The sequence below is a fragment of the Varanus komodoensis genome, unplaced genomic scaffold (genome assembly GCF_004798865.1).
Source record: "Varanus komodoensis strain SLA01 unplaced genomic scaffold, ASM479886v1 scaffold34_3, whole genome shotgun sequence".
NCBI lineage: Eukaryota > Metazoa > Chordata > Lepidosauria > Squamata > Varanidae > Varanus > Varanus komodoensis.
Genome location: NW_025335855.1, coordinates 870,554 through 896,523, shown reverse-complemented (window position 1 = coordinate 896,523; position 25,970 = coordinate 870,554). Strand labels below are relative to the sequence as shown.

The 25,970-nt window shown below is 49.9% G+C and overlaps 1 protein-coding gene across 1 annotated transcript; it reads left to right on the top strand.

The window, feature by feature from the left end:
- The first annotated feature begins 1,004 nt into the window (after positions 1-1,004).
- NUF2 (NUF2 component of NDC80 kinetochore complex) lies at positions 1,005-19,776 on the top strand. Its single transcript, XM_044439424.1, has 13 exons — positions 1,005-1,127; positions 2,187-2,261; positions 4,051-4,127; positions 5,117-5,178; positions 7,196-7,293; positions 8,406-8,479; positions 10,401-10,497; positions 10,700-10,762; positions 12,491-12,628; positions 14,515-14,655; positions 15,822-15,997; positions 18,246-18,381; positions 18,855-19,776. The coding sequence occupies exons 1-13, from the start codon at positions 1,005-1,007 to the stop codon at positions 18,972-18,974; spliced, it is 1,380 nt and encodes a 459-aa protein (XP_044295359.1). The 3' UTR covers positions 18,975-19,776.
- The last annotated feature ends 6,194 nt before the right edge of the window (positions 19,777-25,970 follow it).

The following is a 25,970-nucleotide window of genomic DNA, read 5'->3' as shown; positions in this document are numbered from 1 at the left end:
CGCGGCGGCGGCGGCGGCGGCGGCGGCGGCCTCTTCCCGGGAGGAGGCGGGCCGGCCGGGCCGCGTCCGGAGTGGAGGCCCCGGGCGGGGGGCCCCGTTGCAGCCTCGCCGGCCAGCAGCCCCGCCCCGGTCGTCGGGCCCTGGAGCCGCGGTCGCGCCGGCCCCGAGGCGGGACGCCCAGCTCGGGAGGCTGCATCCCGTGCCGCGGCCGCCGGGATTCAGACATCCCGGAGCGGAGCTCGCTTGCTTGCTCTGCGGCGGGATCCGTTTCTCCGATGAGCCCTGCGCCTTCCGCCGGCGGGCACAGCACGGGCCCTGCCTCCCGCGCTTTCCCGCGTGGCTCCGCCGGTGCCGGCAGCTCCCGTCCCCGCCGCTGCGCTGCGCTGCACGCGCGGTGCGCCCTCCGCCTGCGAGGCGGTCGGTGGAGCAGCGCTGCGAGGGCCCGGCTCCTGTGGCGGCGCAAAGGGTGCGCGGCTTGGCTGCATCTGGGCGCTCCCGGAAATCCGTGCTGGGGCTTCTGCTTCGTCAGCAGCGAGTGCCGCACTGCCCGTAGCTTAACAATCAAGGAGCCGCAGCTTCTGCTCAACTACCGTCCTGCGATTCCCGAACCGGCCCGTTGCCTTCCTGTTCCATCCAAGCTGGCTGTCCTGAAGCGGGGCGAATCGCGGTGCAGCCGAACGATGCTCTTGGTCCTGGGTCTCTCCATCGTCAGAGGGACGTTGGGGTGCCATTGGACTGCTCCTCAGTATTTTAGGCAGGGTAGTTACTAGGGCGTCCTGCTCTGCAGTCCCGCAGCTGCTTTGGGAGCTTTATGTGGTTGCTTCCTCTATAGAATTCTGTACTGTGCAGAAGGGTACATTATCTTGCCCTGGAAATAAGATGGAGCTGCTTGACTTGCGTATTCCCATTGCAGCCAGCAGTCTGCATATTTTTATAGATGCAGGAATTTGCATAGCGTGACCCGATCTTCTGCTTGCATACTCTGTATTTTGTTTTCTTACAGGATGAATGACTGTACCTTCCCAAGGTACAGTGACAATGACATAATTTCACTCATTCGTACCCGCTTGCTTACGGGAAATGAGGCCAAAAACTTATCCAAAAGTGACTTATTTCCAAATGTCAAGGTAAAGTCTGTAAAAGTTTGCTTATTTGACAGAAGTTAAATTCAGCACTATCTGGTGGGGTCTTCCCGATATACAGAACCAGAACTAGTGAATTTAGTAATGGTCGCTGCTGCTTGAGGGCACACCATGTAAGGCAGGGGGGTCCAACCCGTGGCCCATGGGCTGCACGAGGCCCAGGATGGCTATGAATGCGGCCCAACATAAAATCGTAAACTTACTTAAAACATGGAAATTTTTTGCAATTTTTTTGGCAACTTGATTGTGCAGTTCTCAAGTGTGAACTTTGTAGACACAACATGTCATAATGTCACATAAAATAAATGTATATATGCTCTCGCTATTTGTACACATGATGGCAAATATCACAAATTATGCACAGACCATTTTTCTTTGTTTTCCTCTTGCTCATCAGCTTTTGTTAGTGTTTGTGTATTTAATGTGCGGCCCAAGACCATTTTTCTTCCAATGTAGCCCAGAGAAGCCAAGAGGTTGGACACCCCTAATTTAAATCATTTTTAGGCTCCTGTTCAGCTTAAAAAGCGGCTTCTATATCACATTCAAAAATAATGTCACTCTCTGCCTTCAGCTGCACACCTGAGAAGCCCTGATGTAGTGACATTCAGAGTACATATATTTCATTATCCCCAACTACTCTTTTGTCCACATTTCCTTTAAAACTAATTTTAATCCTAAAACTAATAAATATTTGCAAATATCCAGAGGGTAGCTGTCAGTGATGTGGAGTGAAAATTTTTCCAGAGCTTTATTCTCCAGGAAGAAAGCCCATTCCATAAATTCGTCAAAAGTCGCTCAGCACAGGTTTTAGCTGTCTCAATTCAGCATGTTGTGGGGGGGACACGGGGAGGAAGGCCGCTGAGGCCTTGTTATTTTATCTCATTTGATCATGAGCTTTGTTAAAAAGGATGCTTCTCTTAAAATTTATAATGCCAAAACCATTGCCTCTGTTAGTGGAACTTCAAGTAAATTAAATCATTGACTGAAAGGCACACGGCATCAAAATTTAGTCTGTTCTTGTAAACTGGTGTTTCATCTTTTCAGCCTGAAGTAGTGCAGATGATCTTCATGAGAGCCTTACAGAGTGTATATGGAATCCGCCTGGAACACTTTTACATGGTAACTGTACAATAAAGACTCATGGAAAAGTATATTGAGTACAAAATAAAAGTGATATCTTAATTACTCTCCATAAAGTTCTCTGACGCCTTAAAGGCTAATGGATCTGTTGTGTAATTTCTACCCTTCTGAGAGTAGTTCAGAGAGAACAAATGCATTTTGATGCAGATATGTTATTTATGTATTGATAGGCAAAGCTGTACAATATTGAGACTGCTTTTCAGTCCAGCACGAAGTTTGTGGTCTCTGGGTTTCTCCCCCTGCTGGCTTGCTGCATGCAGGCAAGCAGCAATCTTCCCTGTGGGAAAGGCATGCATGGAGGTTGCAGGCCGGTCCTGTGCACTGGGCTTGAAAGAGCCGGTGCCTGCTTGCCCTGCCCTGCCCTCCCACCCGATGCTCTCATCATGCAGCCGGCTTACGAGGAATGTCTGCCTTGGCGAGTCATGCAAATCCTTCGGTAACACGCTGTGTTCCATAGATGCTCTTTCAGGGCAAGAGCAGAAAGAAAGCTGCCCACTCTTGCTGGAATCCCTGTCTGTTGTGCCTGTGTAAGCTGAGTAGCATCCGTACAGAGCATCTCCAACGGCTAGCCTTGGGCACCGAGTGCATTTTCTTCGTGTATCAATTCAATCAACAATTCAAGAAAGTCACATCAAGGATGAGAGGCCTCTAAAGTTTTGTGTGGTCCTGTGGTAGCAATGTCAGGATTCTCCCTTGACTTCGTTATCTAATTGCACGTGGAATGTGTCTTTGCTAGTTTGGAAAGTTTCATGCTCCTCCCAATGTGCTGGAAGCTTGATTCAATACATTGTCATCCTAAGATTTACAAAAGATAATTCTGGTAAATGAGTTTCAGCTTGCATGAAAGAAGAAAGTGTGTCTTACGGAGGATGGAATATAGCTCTAAAGAATTGCTTTTGGATGGTCTTGACCATTTGTGTCCAAACAGCCCCATAATTGGGCTCTTCAGAGTAGCTGTTGACCAGTAACGTTTCTTACTTTTCCCAAACAGCTGTACTTGGTGTTTTATCATAATTGATAATTCTCAATAATTGCAAAACTCCTACCAACCTTCTCAGTTCTACCTGGAGGAGGGCACAAGGGCAGCTCCACCAGCATGCAGTAAAGTTGAACCTGCCCGAGCCCCTTAATGTACTGGGTTCCTTGAAGCATGCAGTGAGGCAGTAGTGATACTCTTTGCAGAGAGATCAGACCTTCCTTGTTCTTGGACGCAGGTCACAACGTGGTGAGGACCCTGCGCTTCGCTTCCCCAACGCCCTCGGTGTCACCAGAGGCCAGATGGTCTCCCTAGGCTGGTCGCCCAGCAGGGTCACCCAAGGCGGGTCGGTCAAAGGGCAAACACCAGACTCTTCGGGAGGAGCAGAAGGAAGGGGAGCTCCCTATCCTGAAGGAACTGCAGGCGATGCTGCGGAGGATCTTGCAGCGGCAGTCCTGCCGAAACTATTCTGTGTCAGTCCCGGCTGGACGGGGTGGCCAGAGACATTTCAGTGCGTTGTGTCCGCCTGATTACCACTGGGGCACTAGAAAGTCACTGTCACTGTTTCAAGGACTGATTTTCATCTGGAGTTTTGAAGCTGCTGAATGAAACATTTGTTTCACTGTTCTAGTTTATTGGGGTATGAGATGCACGTTAATGCTTCCATGGCAGAAGCGTGGTCTGTAATGCTACAAATAAATAATGCACCTTCATTTGTAGATGAGGCGCTCAGTGGAAAAAGGGCCAGCGTGTGCTCATTTGGTCACGACTGATTTGCGCTTTTATTTTTAGATGCCAGTGACCTTTGAAACAGCCTATCCCCAGATTTTTGAAGGGTTCCTACCCATCGGGAATTTGTTTATTAACATGTGAGTATCCTAAAATCATATTCTCTGTGCTGATTTTTAGTTTTTGTTTGAATTTGGGTTTTGCTTGGATTTATTTGAAGCTGAGGAAAATTATTTTGCTAAGGATTTTCTTCCTATAAGGAATGCTTGAAATGCTTTGGTCCGTGCAGATATCTGGATTTGGTGAACTAAGTGATAGCAGATGCAGTCCTGTGGAACTCCCTACCTCAGGCCAGATGAAGCGTGTTCGGCCCGCAGGCTGGTTGTTCACTTGGTGGCATCCCTTGATTCTCCTGTGTCTCCTGGGGCTCCGTTGCTCCGAGCACCTTCTGCCAGCTCCAGCTGGAGGCCGCACCTTGCCTCATGTGGCTTCCAAAGAGAGGGTGGCGTCTTCAGTAACCTGCCTCTGGTGATCTCGACATTCTGTTGCTTTGGCACCCTCCACGTGGGGCTGCCCTGAAGGTGATCCAGAACCTGCAGCTGGTGCCGTCTGTCACAGTCAGATCATCAGCTGTGACCTGCAGCTCTGAATACACGGGGCCAGTCGTGGCCCGCTTGCATCAGCTGTCCGGATGCTCCTGGTCCCCATTCCGGGTGCCGGTTTTAGCCTATAAAATCTCCACAGCCGGGGACCTGCAATACCTGTTGGAGCGCCTCCCAGTCGCAGTCCTCTGGGATGCTGTGCTCAGCTCCTGGGGCCTGCTCCCGAGAGCCCACTCAGGGCGGCATTGGGGGTTGGGGCTTTCTCAGAGGTGCCCCCCATCTGTGGAAAAAACTGTATCCCAGCTGGTGTCAAATTGGTCACCTTTTGGTTAAGGTGCCACGTTTCTCTGAGGCCTTTAAGACTTGCTTGGCCATCTAGCAGCTTGTGGGGGGTTACCAGGTGTTTGACAAGGTCAATCAAATAATAAAAAATAGAATACCAAATGAACTTTCCCCTGTAACATAGGTTACACTTGGGAGAAGGTGTTACAGGGTATCTATTTACAATGTGCATAACGTTTTAACAGGGAGAAGTTTTTCCCAATCTGCCGTATCAATGACTTCCAGACTGCTGATATCATTAATCCAAGTGAGTGTTTAATATGTAACCTGTGTGACATCTTAGATCGTTCTAGTTTTGAGCTTGCCTGGTTGTTGCTGTTTGGTTTCTTGTTTGCGTCGTTGGGGTGCTGCTCCTGACCGTGAGGGTCGGTGTAAATGTGTGGAAATGCCTCTTGTCGGCCCTTAGGGAATGGTGGAGTCACAGGATAACGTCCTGCTTCCTGACTCCCAGGGTTGCATGTTGCAGCTGCCACCGCCGTGTGGTTCTCAGCTCTCCTGAGCGTCTTTCAGCATCTGTCCTTCCCTTCCAAAGGTCTCTGGGTGGGCAGCCGAAAAAGCCCGCCTGGCAAAATCTGCAGGAGGGGGGCGGACTGGGAGGGGACGGTTGCCTCGGCTTTTCCTCCCGCCTCCGCTGAATGGGCTGATGGACATATCTGGAAATTCGCGAAATTGCCGTTAGCACACCACAAAATGGCTTCCATGGGAAGATGTGGCCAGTCGAGTAAGGCGTGAAGCTGAAGGCTCGGAAGGAGGAGGGACAGCGAGAAAGCGGGCTGAGTGATGGTAAAGAGAGTGGGCGGGGGGGGGAAGGAGGCTGGAGAGGGGGCACGGGGGTAACAGCGAGGAAAGGAGTCGGAACAGAAACGGCAAGGCTGGAGTCGGGGCGGAGGGAGCAGTGGGGGAGGGCGGTGTGCCCAGGACCAGGCAGGGTGGGCCCAGGAAGCGACCTGTCCGCCTTCCCTTCCAGCCGGCCAAGTGGCCGCTCGGCATTTCGGCAGCAGGAACCGGACATGGCACCCTGGCGCTCCTCAGATTAGTTGGGTTAGGGAAATTCCTGAGGTGGCAGGAGGCGGGAGGCCTCGCAGGTGCACTGTGAAGGGTTGTCATGGAGCCTGCGGGCGCAGCGCTGGGCCCCTCGTGCTGTTACGTTGTTCGGCTTTAAAGTGTTTTCACGTATTAAAAAAATTACCATCTGAAGCTTTGAGTTGATCTGAATGTAACATTTAAAATGCCCTTGATTGCATTTTTTCCTAGTGAAATGTTTCAGCCCATCTAACTTTGGTTACTGGAAAAACAGACGTGCATGCAGCATATAAATTAAAATTGCATACCTCTATCAGTTTTGTTCACTGAGTTTCAAGTCTCAGACTGTATATACTGCCATATAAGATGGCCTTTGAAACAAAAATAGCAAAGCAAAAATTGGGAGTCATCTTAATATGCCCAACATAAGACAAACGCCAGAAAAACAGCCCAAAATATTGACCTCATCTTATATGCAAGTCACCTTACATGCAGACAAACCTACAAAAGATCATCACTGTATATTATGTGAAGGTTGCGGCCCAGTCTGGATGGCTGAATAGGCTGCCTGGCGTATACTTTGGCTCACTATGACTGAAACGACTCTGGGCAGCTTTGCTGTGAAACCGAGTCATTGTTTAGTGCAGGGGTGATCAGATCTTTGGGTGGCTTGTCGCATGACGGCAGGGGATGCTGACTCCCAATTCTGTAATACCAAAAGCCCCACCTTCCAGCAAATAGCCTGCTAAATTGGCCTTGAAAATAGAAACGAGCAGGGCAAGTAGTGGATTTTTATGCAGGAGGATTGTGAGTTCACTTTTTAATTTCACATTGTAGCTTCAGCAGCTGCTTTGCCTGAAAGCCTTCAAAAACTGGCAGGACCTTCATGCAGTGCATATCGCTCCCCTCAGCCCTCAATTTGCTTCCCATTCGTGTATGCGAATATGGTCAGCTTCCGCCAGATCTTTTTTCTCTACCGCGAAGGTGCGTTCCTGTTCTAGTGCGCCACAGCAGATAGTCAAACACCATGGTTTCCTGCATTCCTTTGTATACAGTAATGATGGGCAGAAAATAGTTTGCCAGATGTTTCAATTTTCATCTTGCAACATTTCTGGTCACCCTGCCATACTCCTGGTCTACCTAATTTCTAACTAGGTTAAATGTAGCTTTCATAAAGCTTGAGTTTGAAAAATTGTACAGTTCATAAGCCTCATCAAAAACATTTTGTGTTGATATTCTAGAAACGAAGAGGACAGCTCGGTTCTTGAGTGGCATTATTAACTTTCTTTTCTTCCGTGACTCGCGACGTGAGGTCTACCTGGAAATCCAGAGCACTTACGTAAGATTAAGTAAAGCTTTTGCCTGCTGGACCCTCAAACTTAAGTTTAAAGTTTTGTTAATTTATTCATGCTGCAGATGGTTTGAAAATTGTGCAAGCCTCTTGCATTTTAGCGTAGGCTGAAGACTTGCATTAGCATCGGCCTTTTTGTTATCTAAGTTGGCCGCTTATGCACATCCCTGTGAAGAGAGGAAGCTTACCAAAAGCTCATCATGGTACCGCTTGGCTCAAGAGAGCAGCTGTTTTGATCTGTCGTTTGTGTTTGTGTTCATGGTGGCAGCAAAGTAGCCAAGCTACCATAATGTAGAAAGGAAACTGCAGGGCTGCTGAGATACAGGACAAGCAACCCGGAGGCATCTTAAGATCTCTCAAGTTCACTGATAAAACTACGTATCCATATGCAACGCACCCACACTGATTCCCACACTTCACATAGCTAGGCAGACGTCCGAGTGCGCGGCTTCCCCCTTCGGTCTGGCTTCGGTGGAAAGGGTGTTGGTGAAGCTCGGGGTGGCCGCTGCTGCTCACTTGGGACTGAAGCAGTTTTCTCTGGATTCCTCCCTGGGGGCATCTTGCTTCCAGAGATGGGACTTGGATATCAAGATGGTGGTACGTCCCCTTTGCTAGTGCGGCTGATGGGTCACTTGCCACTTGACAAGATCTTCTGCATATAAAGTATGCTTTCTGCCCCCGGTATCAGTAGCCTTGAACTTAAGGGAGTAGCTCAGCTGGGCTGAGACCTGGCTGTGTGCAGAGTGCGGGATGTGCTCCAGGGGATTGCAAAGGGAACATCGGTTGCCGCAGATCGCAGCCGGGGCAGCGTCCCCTTGGTGAGCGACTTTGCGATCTCAGCAGCCACGAGGTGCAGAGGCTGCTTCTGGGTCAAGTGTCAAATGGCAAAGATTTGATTTCATAACTAAGGTTATGGCTTAGTTTGTGATTCTCAGGAAGTTATCAAACATCAGATCAGAGCAAGCCGAACAAATTTGTGTTGCCTCCACACACCAGCCCCCCCCAGTTCGCCCTGGCCCAGTCCCAGCCGCTGTGCTCTGGGCAATGAAAGCAATATGTAGAATAGGACATAAAGTCTGTGCAATATGTTCTTTCCCCAGAAATCGGCTGTGGAAAGAGAACAGCGGCTTCAGGCGGCAATCCAGGAGGCGACCTTGAAACTGGAGAAACTGGAGTAAGCCACCCGCTGATTGGATGCCTTAGCTTAAAATAAGCCATGGCCCTGAATGGCCAATTTGCAGGGCTCCAAAGGAACTGTACCCACTGGGATGTATCATTATATTCATTCATTCATTCATTCAAAGTTTTTATATGCTGTCCCCTTGCTACACAGCCTCGGGACGGCTCACAAAAATAAACACAAAACAATAGCAATTACAGTTAAAACCCAGAAACGCACTGGCTGCACAATTAAAACCTATAAATATTAAGCATCATTAAAATACTGTTTGAATAAAAAGGTCTTGGCTTGGTGTCGAAAAACAAACAACGACGGCGCCAGGCGGACCTCTCTGGGGAGCGCATTCCACAGATGGGGCGCCACTGCAGAGAAGGCCCTCCTCCGGGTACTTTGCTTCCTGATGTCTCTCCCGGAGGAGGGCCTCTGCTGCCGATCTCACGGGGCGGGAGGGATGGAGATACCTTTGCCTCTCGGGCATAGAATCCACAGTGTGAGTTGGAGCCTGCAGGTTTAAGTCTTACTCATATGCCCTGCTCATCACGAAATCGTGGAACGGTAGAGCTGGAGGTGGCCAAAGGGCCATCAGGTTGAAGCGCCTGCTCAGTACAGGCTTGGGGTTCAACCATCCCTCTCAGATGGCTGTCCAGGTGCCTCCTGACCGCCTCTGGTGTGGCCTGCCCACCGCCTCCCTCGGTCACTGGTTCCATTGCTGTATGGCTCTAACAGCCAGTAAGTCGTTCCTGGTGTCACGCTGGAATCTGGCATTGCTGTCGCTTGAGCCGGTCATTCCGTGTCTGCAGTCTGGGGTGACTGAGAAGGAGCCTTCCTCTCTGTCCTCCCTTTCGAGCCTTATTCCTTGGTGCAGTCTGGGAAAGCCGGTGGAGCTTGCGCCTGTTCCTGCAGCAGCCCGCCTGTGCAGCCACGCTGGGGCCAGCTGTGGAACGGCCATGGCGACTCCAGGATGCGCATCGTCAGCGGGGGCTGGATGCAGCCAGCGAATCCTCGCGAAGCACCTCCGCTCCGCTCCTGCTCGGTGCGCTCGCCTGCTTCCCTGGCTCGCGGAGCGTTGGCCCAGCCCGTGATGTGGGGCCAGGGCAGAGTGCTGCGCTCGCACAGCAGCCCTCTTCTTACGGCGCAGCAGGAGTGCAGCTTGTGGCGGCCTCTTGTGTGATGTTTCGTGTACCCTTCCTGCCCATGTTTTGTACAGCTTCCTGGTGGCATTGCTCTCGATGAGTGCATTTTTCGAGGGGAGGGGACTATCTGGGCTAATTGCGCAACACCAGCAGAATTGCGACATGTGCTGCGGCAGGGCTGGCTGGGGAGGGGCAAAGTGGAGGCCCCTGCTTCCTTTGGCAGTTCTCCTGCCTCAGGCATGATTTCTCTTTGGCATTCCAGCTAGAAAGGGGCTGCAGGAGAGCGCCTTCCCTTCTGGCTTTAACTGTGTGCATTTTGTCGTCCTCCCAGTTCGTAACTCTCCATAAGCAGGGGGGCAGAGTCTCGTTCTGTGCCTGTACCCGGGGACATGTGTCTTCTGGAAATTCTTGGTTTGAAAACATTCTAATGCAAATTAGATTCATTTGCACGAGGTTATTTGTGTTAGAAGATTGTCTGTTGCCCTGTCACTGCCCTGTAGGATTCTTTCCAATCCCATTGCAATTCACGGTTTCTGGCCTTGGGATGCCATCATCCCACATTTAGTTTAGTTTGCTTCAAGAGTTGTTTACCTGTGTGAGACTTGTGGAGAAAACTATTCCTGTCGTGCAATTATGCTAACATCCTGAACTTAGTGTCCACTTCTAGCACTTAGTTACAAGGCAGTTACATTAAAAAGGCACAGGGTTTCCAACAAGTGAAAGGTTAACTGTGTGTTTGAATATATACCAAATACCGGTTCCTTTTTTTTGGGTTCGTACAGTACAATTCCAGCAGAACAACAAGCAGAGTTCAAGGAGCTGTCGCAAGATATTCAAGAGCTGGAGCAAAGACTCAACCAAGAATATCGGCAGAAAACGGTGTGCATGTGTTTTACAAGTCAGTCTGAGTTGTTAAGCTACGCTAGTCTTGCATGTTCTATTTAATAACAACTTAAGGTTTTGGGGTGTTTATTTTAAAACAACTTGGCCTGTGAAATGCTCCTTTTATTGTCTTACCGTCAGTTAAAAATGAAAAGAATTTCTTATTTCTTTAATTCTCAAAAATTCCTCTTTCCGCTAGGGTGCTTTGCAAGAAGTGATCCACCAAAAGAGGATGGAAATTGCAGAAAAAACCCAGAATCTGGCAAGTTGATCTCAGCCGTGCGCATTGACTTTGTACAGCTTGGAACAGCTTTCACCTGCTGAAAGAAAGCGCACTTATTTTCAATCAGCTACATGCAGCATTTCTTAGGAATATTTTTAAACTACTTTGTATTCTTTTGTATTTGAATTTTCCATTGAATTGCTCAGAGTATGTTCCCTTTTAGGCATTTGAACATTAATGTGCTTCAGTTTCTGGTTTTTTCTCTCTCCAGAGAATTTGTATGCTACCTTTAATAACAGTCCCCATTTCTGAATGCTTTCAAGTCACTGTTAGGCTTAGTGGGCCTCAGAGGGCTTGCCACTTCCTATTTCCGGCCACCATGATACAGGCTATGTACAAATACTTTTATTTTCATGTTTATTCCACTTCTAAACTACCCAGGAAGCAAAGTTCTCTGATGTGGGGAGGAGTGTTTTAACCTTACACCCCGAAAGTCAGATCAAGGATAGAAGTGGGGTTGAGCTCTGGCAGATTAATTTCCACTCGGTTCTCCCATGTTCCTCTAAACACCATTGGACATCTTCAGCGTTAGGTGGCTTGGCAGCCCTCAGCCACAGATGTACTTGGCAGACCTGCGCAGCCTGCCCAACGTCCGCCTCTGCTTTTCCCCCGGAGTGGCAGTGAGAGCCACTCGGCAGCAGCGGCAGTGGGAGAAATGGGTCCCGGCGCGGCTGTGGTTCGGCAGCCGCAGCGCCACATTCTTGCCCCCCACATAACGCAGCAGCAAAGACAGGAATTGCTGTCTGTGGCATTTGTCAGGACCTGCAACGTTCCTTCTCCAAACCAGGAGTTTAGGAATTTTAAAAATCTCTATACCCTCAATGTGTCACCCTTTCTCCTTTTCTCTCCACCCTCTTTGCCCACATATTTCTGCACATGTGCAGGGTCCCCACTGCCTCCCTTCTTAAGAACATAGGAAATGCCGTGCTGGGTCAGGCCAAGGTCAGTGTTCTGGTCACACAATGGGCAGCCAGTTGCCCTTGGGAAATCCGCAGGACTTTTCCTTCCTTCCTTCCTTCCTTCCCTCCTTCCTTCCTTCCTTCCTTCCTTCCTTCCTTCCTTCCTTCCTTCCCTCCCTCCCTCCCTCCCTCCCTCCCTCCCTCCCTCCCACAACTGATGTACTGCCTCCGACAACGGAGGCTGCATATAGTCAAGAGTGGTAGCCCTTGATGGCCTCGTCCTGCACAAGCCAAACCAATAGTCCAGCTTCCCCACCTGAAGAAATGGTTCTTTCAAATGAGGCAGGTATGTGCTTATAGCCTTCGAGCCGTTCTTTTCCTGCAGCGATCCATCCATTCTCTTTTGAAATAGTGTGTAATCACAAAACGAGATGTGTGCATTATGCTAACATGTGAACCAGAGATGTGGCTCTACGTTTTATGCAGTGGGGCTGGGCTTCCCAGGACCAAAGTTGCTGCTTTTTTGATAGAACGAGCTCTGTAATTTGGAAATTGAGAAGCAGGAATGAAGCTGCTGCATGTTGCCCTTCCCCTGCGTTCTCCAAACCATGCTGTAGAAGTAGAAGACCTAACTGCCTTGCGAGTCATTTGACAATTGAATGAAAAGCTTCTTTTGAAGAAAAAAATGTCTAATTTATCGCAGACTTTACATTCTTAAAGACTGAGTTAAGGACAGATTTTTTCTGGTATCAAATTTAAACTGGTAGTGACATTAAAATAAGCATTGTATTTAATTCTTTTTAATCAGAATGAGCTAAAACTGACTATATGTAATCTAAAAGAAGAACAAGAACAGCTGAAATCCAAGATTACAAAGTCTCCTGAGGAGCTGACTAATAGCAAGGAACGTCTGAAGCAGACACTGGAAAAACTCAAGCAAGACAAGGTGTGTGTTGCTGCTCCGGTGCTTACCTTTATTGATTGGAAGCAATTAAAGAACAAAAGCCTCTTTCTTGTAGCTTGTTTCACACTTTATATGCAGAAAACCTTCCAAGTTGGTCTAGGTTTGGCTTCTTTATAGTATTGTGTTGGATCAGGAACAAAAGGCCCAAACAAGCACAGTAGCACAGCTTTCTATAGCTTCAGTTTCCTATGGTGCTTGAACACACGAACACAGATTCGTTTCCGGGAGCATACACCTATATGCTTCAGGCTTTGAATGTCCAGGAGGGACCATGCCTGGCAGTGTCCAGAGCGGTTTATCCAGTTGCCAGATGTGCCCCCAGCTCCAAAATTTGCCAGTCCTCCACTGGTGTCTTTTATGAGAAGCACGTTAGAAGTAGTTTAGTGTTTATTAAACAGCGAAGAAAAGGATAAGGTAATGAACGAGTTCGATTTCTGAGAAAACGGAAATTTGTTTTTAAGCTGAATTTGTGTGTAAGTGGGATCACATAGTCAGCCCTCTACATTCCCAGGGATTAGAGGTCCAGAACCCCCAGAAAAGTGGAGAACCACAAATGTCTCTAGCCCCTTCCCCCACCCTCCCAAACTCACCAGCACCCCCTCTTTGCAGCAGGAAATGCTGGAGAGATTTCCCTCCCTTCCTCCCTGGCAATGGCCATTTTCTGCAGAATTGCTAGACTTGATGGAAGTCCGTTTGTAAGCACGGGTTGTTCCTAACTCAGGAGCTGGCCTGTATTAGCCTTTCTTCTGAATGCAGGAAAAGCCTAGGAGCAAGTCAGATCGCCTTGTCATTGCCAAGTTTTATTTAAAACTTATTTTAATTGCTAAATTATTTGTATTTATAGGATTTTAAATTTTTAGCCGAGATGCACCGGGGGTTTTTAAATATTTTTTAATTGTTATATGGTTATTATTTATGTATTTGTTTCTGTTGTGAGCTGCCCCGAGGCTTCGTTGCGATGGGGGCGGCATAACATTGTTTTAAATAAATAAATAAATAAATAAATAAGATTCAGCTGAGAGAGAGGTACATTTTGTGGACATATATAGTAATCCTACAATTAAAAGTTCTCCTAAAAGTGTACCCTGCCGGTGTGATTTGGGTCAGGGAGTAAACTGAGGGTGCCCTGCCGCTTTGATTTCATTTATTTGGAGAGTCAGGGCAGAGTGCTGAACTGGGGACACCGGAGATCTGGCTTCAAGCCCCCCCTTGGCCATGAAGCTGCCTACCTCACGGGGTTGTTGGTGTGAGGATAAAACAGGTGGAATTGTTTTTTGGTATCTAGAAAAGCAAGTATGCCATTGGCTATGGTGGGTTCAGTAACAAAAGATGGAAGATCTTGGGAGTCCAACATGGGGGGGGGGGGCTGGCAAAACATTCCCAAGGTGCACTGTTCCCCAGTGAGTCTCCCAGAATGGGGAGGTGAGGGAGCGATTTTGCGCAGGCCTCGGCTCTGTTTAGGTGGCTTCCTGCCCCCCCCCCCAACTTCGTGGGGGAGGGCCACAGAGGTGCTTCCAGAATGGATCCGGGAACAGTTAAAACAGCTCCTCACACCACCGGAGCAGCAGCACCAGGTTCCTTCAGCTAGTAAATAAGTAGCTTTAGGGGCCTCTAATGGATTTAAGCAGGATCCATTAAATTTCCCAGCTTGCTCCTGTTCAGGGAACCATCTTGCCCGGAAGCCCTATTTTTCTTAGTTTTAAAGGTTAAGCTTCTGTACAGGTATAATTTTGCAAACATTAATAACTTCAAAACGTCCTCTTTGCCAACATCATGGAAATGTTCAGGCATGGCAGATTTGGCCCTAAATATTGTTTGATCTCTAAAGTGTGTGTGATGCTGCAACTCTTTCTTTTTCACCCATGAAGCAAGAAGTCATCAAGAAGCACGAGGAATACAGGGACCTGGTGGGGGACTTTCCGTCCTGCCAGCTGGAGATGGAGCTGTACGAGAAGAAGCTGCAGGCCCAGGAAGCCAATGTGCAGAAGCTGCTGGCGCTCTCTGCGGAGGTTTGTGTCGTGCAAAGACAGTGCAGGCTTCTCTGTGGAACTGCTGCTTCTCAAACGCTCTGAAGCAAAATCTCTCTTGGCGGAAGCATAGACAATCGCCATTTGGACCTTGGGCGGGAGGCTGAAGGCTGTGTCGGGAGATGGAGAACTGGATGGATGCCTGGCACCGCACGCTCCCCCGTGGCAGGCCCCGCCTGTGCTCAGAGGAAGGTGGGGTCCGGCCCTTCCCCCGGCAGGCGGGGCCACTGAATGTCCGGCCCGGTGCTGGGCTGGTGCTCTGTCACAGCACGGAACAATGCGTGACTCTGGGGCATTGGATGTTGTGATAGGTGCTCATTCCATGCCCGCTTCAGCAAGCCAAACAGGTTTAAGGAAATTGGAAACACACTTGCCAAAATGCAGTTGTGTCAATATAGAGATAGGAATTAAATGTGTGTCGTGAAATTAATTCATGATTGAGCAACACTCGTTTTAGCTAATACCTCTGCCGTGGAATAAGAGATATTAATGCAATGGAGAATTCAAATGTGTTTCAGGGCAGTCTACAAAATGGGGCTGAGTCAGTTGAGAAGAGGACGCTTGTAGGAGACTTAGAAAGCCCTGCCAGGCCTGCGTCCAAACCCACTGAAGGTCCTGGTGGGGTTTGCTGGGCTTATCCCTGAAGACGAACTTCGTGAGCTTAGCGATGGTTGCTGCAAAGGGAAGGCCAAGCTTGGGAAGTGCCTTCTTTGCGCCTCTTGGGAAGGGCTGTCTTCCCGCAGCGAGGGCCTTTGCGGCCCAAGGGGGGGGGGGGTCTTGCCTTTCTCCAGATCGCCTGGTCACAGCTGCTTCCGAGCAGGCCCCCCACAATAAAGGATGGCATCGGCGTCACCATGTCCAGGCCGGTCTGGTAAAAACATGGAGCAGTTCTCTCCACCCCCATCCCTCCCTAACAGTCCAGTAAAAGATCAGTCTTCAAAAGCTTGGTGTCTTTACTTGATTGAATGTACCAAATGCGTTTTTAATGTTTCAAGGTTATTATGGAAGTATTTGTGTACTGTGAGGTTTTTTTGCAGAGCACAAGTACTATGATTTCTTTGACTTTGTGCCATGTTTCAACAGTGCGATCTGGTAGAGAAGATGCTTTTTCATAACCGCTGCTTTCATTTCTTTCATTCACGTTCCAGATCCGAACCCTGGAGGACCAAATAGAGAATAGCAATAGCAGATTCAAGAATGCCATGACAGAGGAAATGTCCTTGAAAAGACTCGTTAAAGTTAAACAGGAAAAACTTGCTGCTACTGAACTCAAAATTAAAAAGATATGCGAGGACATGGAGCAGCGCAAGCGGGCAATAACCGAGTATGAATGACTGGCATTTATGTTTTCCTCCTACTGTTAAAATAGGCTGATGCAGCTTCCAACGTAGCATCCCAAAGAAAGCGTGCACAATTGTGTTGCCTCCCGGATAGTGGGCGTCCTTGCTTTCCTGTGTTTTCTTGTACTTGGGTGATTCGATGCATTAATATTGGTGGTGCAGCTTGAAAGCAGCATTCTAAACACTGCTCTAGTTTAACTTAATGCTCCTTCTTTCTTTCATCGTTCCCAGAAAAAGTCACACTGGGGTAGCTCTTTGGCAAAACCTTCAACAAACGTCTGTTTGCCTTTTGTGAATCTTTCATAATTTCCCCGCCACTTCTCATTTTCGAAGATTTCAAGGTCTGCAGGGAAACGGGAGCTTGTGTTCCGAAGGGACAAAGCACTTCTCCAGCCAAAGGGAAGATGGCAGTTGATCAAAGCTTCCTGGGCTGTCTTGTCTCCTCCTCCTCGCCGCTGCAATAAACCCGCATGGCAGCATTTACCGAATCACAGTTTTCATGGTAACAGATGGTAGTGCTGTATTTAGAGAGGGTGAGACCAAGAAGCCATCCTGCATTAGAGCTGAAAGGCAGCGACGAGGTGCAGGAGCCAGAACGGGTTAGCCGGAGGTTGCTTAGCCTCCGAGCAGCCCAGCCCTCTCGGTCTGCACATCGCAGTGGCCGTCTGCAGCCTCGCCAGCAAGCAGAGGTGCGAGTGCGGAGGGCCGTGACGAAATGTGCAGTAATGATTTGCTGCCATGCGGAAGCCACATCCTTAATTCCCAGAGTTCTCAGTCCTCCTGTCTCACGCAGGTAGCCAGGGCCGTCGTAGTGGCGTGATCCGAGTTCTCGTGCTCGGCGGGTCTCAGCCCTGCCGCCAGAGAGCTCAGGCTGTGCTTGAGTTTTGGCCCAGAGTTATTTCGGGTTGGGCTCCTAGTGAGCTCCTGGGTCTTTTCCTCTGACCGTTAATCGTGCTGAGTGAAGCACCGCACGCAAGGGGTGGGCAGCTTGTGGCTCTCCAGGTGTCTTGGCCTACAGCTCTCCAGTACAATTCACCACTGGGCGCGCTGGCTGGGGGCCGTGGGAGTTGTAGGCCGGCGGTTGCCCCCCACTGGCTGCGAGGGCTCCTCGAAAGAGCAATGGAGTTTTGACTGCCGTGAGGAAAGAAGCGAGCCTGGGCCTCAGCTGGCCAGAGGGGATGGGAGGAGTGAGGCCACCCTCTGTGTGAGTCGCCCACCATGACGCAGTGTGGCGGGTTTCTGCTCGCCTTTCCTCCACCAGCAAGACTTGCCCCCCCAGCCCTGCAAGTTTGCGCCGAGTCGTTCACGGTGCAAGCATGTCGTGAGCTAGAAGCGGGTCGCCCAGCTGCACCTGGAGGCGAAGTTCACGGGCGCCATGCCCACATGCTCAGCCTGGAGGGGCAGCGTAAGGGGAGCCCGTCTGGGAAACGGCGCACCCGGCCTCAGAGCAGTGGGTCTTGATGGACAGAGGGCTTCTGCATCACGAACCCTAGAGAACCGTGCAGGACTCCGATGAGCTGGAGGCTGTGCAATGCACACAGGAGAGGGAGAGGGCGGTTGGGCACTAGGTGGGAAGGAGGAGTATGGTGGGTGGGACGGTGGCTGGCTGCCTCCCTCCCTCCTTCCATCTCTCTCTGTCTATCCTTACACTGTGCCATTTCACAGAATTCAGGGTGGCTGGTTGAACTTAAAGGCAGCGCCTGAATGTGCCGGGGAAGCGGGCCAGTGAGGCGGGCCTCGCTGTGCCTTTCTCCCGGCCTGCCAGCTGAAGTGCCTCTCCTGTTGAGGAGCCAGTTGGCATGGGAAGGTGGAGGCAGCTGATGACTGTGCCATTAGATGCTGCATGATATAGAAAAGCCAGGAACTTACCGCCTGGATTTTGGAGAATGAGGCATGAAGATCCTTAAAACTGCTTTCTGTGAGTGGGAGAGAGAAAACACTTTAAAATTAGGAAATGCATTAAGTTCAAAAATACAGGAAGTTCCAATAAAATCTACTTTTAAAGCTGTTTTCAAACTGCAAAAACAAGTGGTGTTATTAATGGACTTGGATATTAGGATTTCTAGAACAATAGATAACGGTTGTGAGAAAAAATAATACAGGTGAAAAACGTGGAGAAGCTCAATTCTGCATATATGCTGTAGAAAATCACTGGTACAGGATCTGACATTGCTAGTGGCCTAACATGACCTTGGAGTAGCACTCTCAAACGGCTTGCTCCTTGTTTTCTAGGTACTGCAACACATTTCAGGAGAAAAGAGGTGTCGTCTGTGAGAAGCTGACAGAGACTCACACAGAAATCAGGCGGCTCAAAGACTGCATTCAGCAGCTCACAGACAGCATTGCAAAAGAGAAGTCGAAAGCTCAGGTGAGTGCGGGCAGAGATGCCGTGAGAACACCGTTCTCTGCAGCGGAGTTGCAGAGCAGCCGAAGCCGAGTGGGCCCTGGTGGGCGTCGCAGCTGTTTGGCTCAGCTCCTGCAGCAGCCACAGGCAGAAAATGGCGGTCCGTGTTGCATGGGCTCTTTCGTGGGCTTGCGCACAAACGCAGCCCCAACTCGTTTCTGTTCCCGCTGCAAGACGGGTGCAGTGAGAGGAGGAGGAGGAGGACATGTTAAGCCTTCTAAAGCCTCAGGACTGCTGTAAATTGTTGCCAGTACAGAAGTTAGCTAAACATTTTCTGGTGCGAACTGAATCATTTCCTGTGCAGGTAAACCTAATGTACAAGTGATTTTTTTTCTGGTTCAAGATATTCCAGAAAACCCACTTCACTGTGTATAAATATGCACACCATCTTATTCCTCACTTCCAATAGTTACATCTCTCTGCTTTCCTCCATTAAGGAGATCTACCTTAGCCTGCGGGGTGGCTTGGAGAAATACCACGGAAACCTGGCAAAGATAGTGGACAGCTGCACATCTGCAAGAGAAACCAAGACTGCCGAATTAACAAAGCTGTTTTGATAGTTCTGTCACCTTTGCTCGTGGAGCTTCTGTAACCCTCATCTTTGGGCTGCATTTCTACTGTGGGAAATACCTTAGAGCACCTTTCCTCTGGCTTTGGAAGAGGGGAAAACTGGTCCTGCTTAATACTGACTAGTTCTAGTATTACCAGTTGCTACATCCTGTTAGATGGAGAATATTGTTCATTCCATCTGCACTATATTGTCTTTGGTGGTTCACCTTTTCTCTGTGCTAACAAGTGTGCAGTTTCAGAGTCTGAAGACCCTGCCTGGAGAGTGGCAGGTTGTCTCCAGGTTCCCATGATGCTCACACTTTCTCAAGCCTGGCTGGGGCAGGCGAGCGGGGCCCTCAGGATGGGAGCCTGCAGGCCCCGGCACTTGCTCACTTCGGCCGGTGCACCTGAGCGTGGGCACAGCTGAGGGACCGGAATGTGTGTGCTGGCAGTGTTAGGGTCGAAGCCTCTCTGAAAATGGCTTTTGTATTCAATACAAGTATGTGTACAATAAAGATGCTTTATTAAAAACGTGTCTCTGTGCCCTGGGAGGGCCACCGGAGGCCACCCTCCTCCATCTCCACTAAGACGGCGCCAGGAGGGTGCGTGCAGCAACGCTTAGTGAGTCCGCAGCCTCGTCGGGGGCCAGCCAGTGCCCCTCCTCCAGGTGCTTCCCCTCCAGAGCAAGGGGCTGCATCTCTCGCTGCTGCCCGAGGAACCAGTGTGTGTGTGTGGGGGGGGTCTTGGCTCTCTTCTGGCGAGGAAGGGGCTGGGAGCCGCTGACTTCTCCATCGTGTGCATCTCTGGGAGCCACTCAGTAGCCCAGAGCTTGTCTGATCAGGGCGAGCCCTCCTTTCCCCATCTCCGCAGTGAGTGGCCCGCCCCGAGCGGAAGCTCAACGGGGGCGTCTTTTCCCCCAGAGGCCGCGTCCCCTCTCCTCCTGTGCCTCCCTCTGCAGCCCTCAGATCGTTGCCTCTTTAGCCAGCCTCCTGGGTCATTCCTGCCTCAGCTTTAACTTCCTCCACCCATTGTAACCCCGCACTAAGCTGCTGTGCTGCACAAACCTGCGTGCACACTCCCCCCCCCCCCCGCTTTGCAAGCGGCAACAGCGGCATTTCTGTCCAGTGGCTGGACTGATGGTGGGCCTGGTGTATTCCTTGCCGCTGTCATATTTGGAGCCTCGAAGAGCAAGGGCATCTGCAGCTCCTTACACATTTATAGGCCCCTTTATATGCTAAAACCCGCCGAAGCAACTTAAGAGCTAAAAACATTAAGGCTAAATGTTCTAAAAGTCTACTTTGGAAAAAATGTGTCAATTTCAAATTAACAAGTCATTAATCCTGTTAATCTTCACAGTACAGTGTTGTTAACTTATCTGAATGCCAAGTATAGAATAGGCAATGTTTTAAGAAGTCAACAAAATATACCCAACTAATCCCATATTGAGCAGTCTTACTTAGGCTGCATAATTTTTCAGTTTGGTCATTGTTGCAGAATCCCACATTTTAACCATCTGTTCTACGTTTGAAACTTTAGTTCCTAATGTTTGGTGTAAACTCATCTGGTGGCTGGTGCTGTGTTTTTTTTCTGATTGAATTATTTGTGTAAATTAAAAGAAAAATAGGGTGGATTGAGATTATAACTGGGTTTATAATTTCTGTCTTTTTCCATTATCCAGACCCCACATGTGATAAGTATCTTCAGATACTTCCAGTGACACAAATTTTATTTCTTACTAATGCTGCTTATTGCTTTGGACTATAGTCAGTGATTATGGTTATTTATAATTACAAAAATTGTAATAATGCTGATAATTACTGCTATGGCCCTGCAAGGCCGAGGGACCGCTTGGTTTTTCAGGTTCTGGGTCAGCTGAGATGGTTTCAGATGGGAGCCAAGAGTGGAAAAACCTGTCTGGGCACTGCTTGGGAATTGGCTTTGTAATACTTTGATGATCAAGTCTTTATTAGGAAGACAAAGAATATTGAAATACTTCAGCTGCTTGGGAAGAAGAGGCGGAATACAAGGAAATCTTTTCACAGGAGCAGATTTTTTTTTATGGGAATAGCTTGTTTCTGTCTTCAGTATTTCAGTCCTTTGGGGGTTTGCATTCCTCTTGAAACCATTTCCCTCAGGACTTTTAGCCCTGTGGTTTTACCCAACATCTTCCTGAACTTTTAAAAACAGCCTTTCCTAAAGTTCAGGGTTTGTGCCCAACCAAGTGCAGCTACCGCAGCCCTTCTCTGTCACAGGTTTCACAACGCCATGGTCACGTTGCCCATGCTTTCTGACCAGGAGTGCGGGGGAAGAAAATGGGAAGAATATACAGAAGCGACAGATGACAAATTCCTTTGAAGAGGAAACCTATGAGGAATAACCTGCAATATTAGGAAGTGAACTGAAAGCTGCTTTGAAACTATTTGGAAGGAATAAAGTAGCTGGCATGGATAGGAGACAATAGAAACATTCCAGGCTGTGGGCCAAATCCTAAGAGGACTGCCAGCAAATGCGGGGAACAGAACAATGGTCCACAGACTGAAAACATTCAATATTTATATTCCAACCCCCAAGAAAGATGCAAAAGAGGGCAGCAGGCAGAGGACCATCTCCAATTTCCCACCCGTGTGAAGCGAGAATATTGCCCTGTGTGGCGTGAGAAATGCCTGACGTTCCAGCTGGGTTCCAGAAGGGAAGAGGCACTGGTGACCATGTCACAGATGGAAGCTGCGTACTGGGGCAAGGCACAAGTTCCCAGAGCAGCTGACTCTCCGCAGCGCTTGGAGGGCTCTGCTGCAGAGGGAGCGCTGCACACGCCGTGCCTGCTAACACAGTCGGTGCCGAGCCTACGGAGCTGCCGCTTGGCCTGGCCCCCGAGTCCAGGCAGGCGAGGGTCCATGCCACCCGGCAGCAACAAAGCCCACTCTGCACTTACTGTTTCCAGGTCTTTTTAAGGTCTGTGTTTCTTATCCTAAACATCTTAGCACAAATACTCGGGGCGAGTGGTTCTAATGCCAGTGCAGGAGCTGTTGATGCTGAGCTAACCTGCCCTGTGCCTCGTACTTCAAGGAGTTTAAAATTACTTAATAATTAGCTGAGTGTGAGGTATGCAGCTGAATGCCAAGCGCCAAACCACCTTCAAGCGCCGCAAGAACTTCAAAGCAGAGACGCTGCTTTATGCTGCTAGACCTCCTCTGAGTCTAAACTGGTTGGACACTGTGGGGGCAGAACGCAGGTCCAGCCTGGCTCTTAAACTCCTACGTTTATTTTCTCGTCTGTATGCCCTACAAATTGTGTGCAGCGTTTTCCTGATAATTTCCCCCTTTTGCTGTTCCATATAAATCTGGACCTGGGAGAACATGCTTATGAAGGGCACTGATCCCATCAGCACTTCTGCCTGCAGCGGTGCAGCGGTGGTGTGAGCCTGCAGAACGGCGTTAAAGATGCACACTCACGTCATGTGCGGATACGTGCCGTGCTGCTTTCCTTCCACGGCCGGTACTCCTTTGGGGGCAATTCTTTCTTACTTGAGCTCAAGATTTAGCCATTATCTTCGCATCAGTTTATTTATTTATTTACTTATTTAAAACATTTCTATGCCGCCCCATTCACCGAAGCCTCGGGGCGGCTCAACATAAATTAAAATATAATACATTCAAAATATAAAACAAATTAACAATATAAAATAAGTCGCCCTGGCCAGTTTAAAGGCTATTTATCTGGCGTTTTATTTCTCTCTCTCTCTGTATGCTGTAACTAGACGGTGGTCCTATGGCCCCCTAGGCGTGATTTGGGGGCAGCCATGGGAGAACTCAGGTTCTCAGGTCAGAGCTGAAAATCCACACAGCGATTCCCTACCAGCAGCCCCCAGTGGCACCCGGTGCCCTGCTGAGGTTCAACAGTCCCCTAGAGAGGGTGTAGACCTCCCTCCCCCCCTCCCCCTCCAGTGCAGGAATGGAAATGCTTGGCCTCTGTTGCTTCGCTGTTCTGCACTGGCTGTTCATAAGCCTCCGCGTTTATTCTCATCCAATTTACATATGTTTGGAATGTTAACAGAAGATAGATTAATCATTAATTGTCACATCGTTTCGGGTTATGCAGAGTTTTAAAATTTCAAACGTTGATATTTCGGGTGCTTTTGTTGTAGGAGCCGTATCAGATGAATTTGCCTTTTTTAGTATAATACTCAATCTGGCTTGTTTTGCTTGCTTGAAAAGAAGGGTTTTGGTATCTAATATCTGAAGCAGCCATCTGCCTTTCCCCCTTTTTTGGCAATTCTCTACTTTTTAAAATTGATGCAGTTCTCCCACATTCCCTTTCTTGCACTCCCTTTCCCATTTTTGCTTCAATTTTTTGGTAACATGCAGCTGATGCCATAAACGTCTTACAAAAACATGCGTAGCACCTCGCACGGCACGTCTGGTGTAGCATTTTGAGAACGATCTTCCGTGCTTGTTAACATTTGCTTACTGCTTCAGGTCATAACAACAGATCTTTCAGCCGGCATTTTTCTTCCGATCCTTTTCCGTCTCCAGACTGAGAGCCACTGGACTGTGGTCGTATCTGTTTGCGTGGTCCTCCCAGCTGTGCCAGGGGCCACGCCAAGCCCAATCCGCTCCCGCATCATCCTGTTCTGGAAAGAGTTGCCTGTGGCCGAGGGACCACAATACCTATCAGTGCAGGACCAGCTTCCATATTTCTCTAGATGTTTTGAAGTACATGTGCAGTGCGTCTCTGCTACATGCATTAGAAGATTCATAGTAGTCTCTGGGCAACAGGGATTTATTCTTGCAACAGCTCCGACGGTGCATTCTGCTTCCGCACATTATTCTTGAAGGAAAGTTTCTGAGAAGGCTTTTAAAAGTCTTGCTTGATACTCATCAGGTACGTTTAGTGTAGATTTTTGACAGTATTCCTTATATATGACTTGGACCAGTATTTTCATTAAGTGGCACAGGGCGCAAACTCATCCAAGCATTATCCAAGCAAATTTAAACGAATCTGGGATTGTACTGGCAAATGTGAGCATTTGAAAATGGGGCAGGGAGGAACGGGCTCCCTTTCGCAGCCCTTTTTCCCCTTGTGAGAACACAGAAGCCCCTTTTTCTCAGTCCAGGCCGAGGCCACCACTGCCTTCAGCTGGTCATGTGTTTTAGCCCTTGTCCCGTACGAGAACTGCGGGGGGCCGTATCCTTAGACCGGGGGTGGGCAATTAATTTCCCTATGGGGCCACATGAGAAACTTCGACAGTTGGTAAATGCCGGACCAATACACTGACAGCTCTGCTCAATATATGTCTCTATAAAAACAGTAAATGAAACATTGCAATGATACAGTGAAAATGTGGAGCACAGAACAACACTATTAATTTAGCAGATCCTTCAAAATAAAAGCAGTGCAGTTGTACGGCTTGCATCTGTATTACGATGATACATATTTGCATTGACTTCATTTGCCAGTGACCTCATGCGGGCCAGTCGGGGTCAGCCATCGGGACGGATGTGGCCCACGGGCCGTGCGCTGCCCAGGTCTGCACTAGACCCTAAGAGCACTGGGGCCTTCAACGTTTCTTCCTGTGAACTTCCCAAATATTCAGAAGGCTCTCGTGCATATGACAGATGCTCATTTCACCAAACTTTTGAAACTCTAAAGCTTTTTGTACGTATGTGTTTTGTATGTATTTGCAGAGTTGTGCTTTTAGCTGGCTCGGACATCGTAGTTCGTTATATTGTGTCCATCGGTCTTTGGGGAGAATGCACGATTTCATCAATGAGTGTGCGTGACTGGCCTGATGAGCACCAGCCCCAGGATTTGGCCGCTTCTTGCCCATGGACGGGGGCCTCCTGCCTCTCGGGCAGCCTAGGCTCTCACCTGCCGCTCCTTTCTGGTGAGGTGGCTGTGATCGCTCCCTTCATCCTTCCAAAGCCTCGTGCCACCGTGCGCAGGGGCAGGACCCTCCCCGGGACAGCTGCGGGCTGGAGGTCACACTGGAGACTCTCGGCCTCCGCCATGTTTTCCAGGCGAGTGGTCCTGGAAGAAGGCGGCTTCCACCTGTAACCCTGCCTGGGCGATTTTCTCGTTTGCCACGGAGCCTTCCTTCAAAACCAACCACTTCACGAAAGGGCAGTGCCTGCAATGGAAGGGGGGCGTGATCTGGAGGAGGGAGTGAAGCTGGGGGAGCAGTCTGTGGGTAGGGGGCTAATTGTGTTGGGGCGCAAGTTGACTCGACTCACAGGATGCAGGATAGCCAGTCATTCCGCTTGGAGACAAAGGGCAGGGCTGGCGCTTGAGTGCCAGGATGTGGGCCGTGGCTTTGGCTCTGTGCACCACTGCCCGTGGCCCCAGACAGTTCACCCCTGAGCATCCGTGGCTCTGCGGGAGACGGCTCCACCGCAGACCGGCAACCAGAAGCTCCTTCTCCTGTGCCTGCACAGAGTTCAGGGCCGGCCTCGGGCAAGCACCAGCTTCGCAGCCGTGCGAGTCCAACCGCCTGCGGGAAGGGATGCTGCCACCTGACGGGGCCCGTGGACAGCGGTGGCAGGACGGCTCGGCGGGCTGGGCAGCCCAGCAATGTGGAAGCGTCTTCTTCCCTGAGGGTGCTTCGTGCAGTCAGGCGGGACGGGCGTCCATCTGGAGGCGGCGCTTCCCTGACGCGAAATGCTCCTGCACGGTTCCCAGCTTAACCGGGCGCGATGCGCTTGCGGAGCCCCGCGGGTGTTTCTCCACCTCCCGCGTTCCTGAGAGCCGAGAGCGGGGCCGCGAGGAGGGATCGCGCGTCGGCCCACCGGGTGGCGCCCTTGCGCCCCGAGCGCAGCGGGCGTGTTTCCGCCGCGGCGCCCAGAACAAAGGCGCCTCCCGCTCGGCTCGGCTCGGCTCGGCTCGGCTCGGCGCGTCGGACCGGGACCGGGACCGGGACCGCGTGCCGCCGGCGTGGCGCTGCAGGGCCGCCTCGCTCCGCGCCGGGCGCCCGGCGGGCCTGCGGCTCGTGCCCTCCGTGGCGGCGCGGC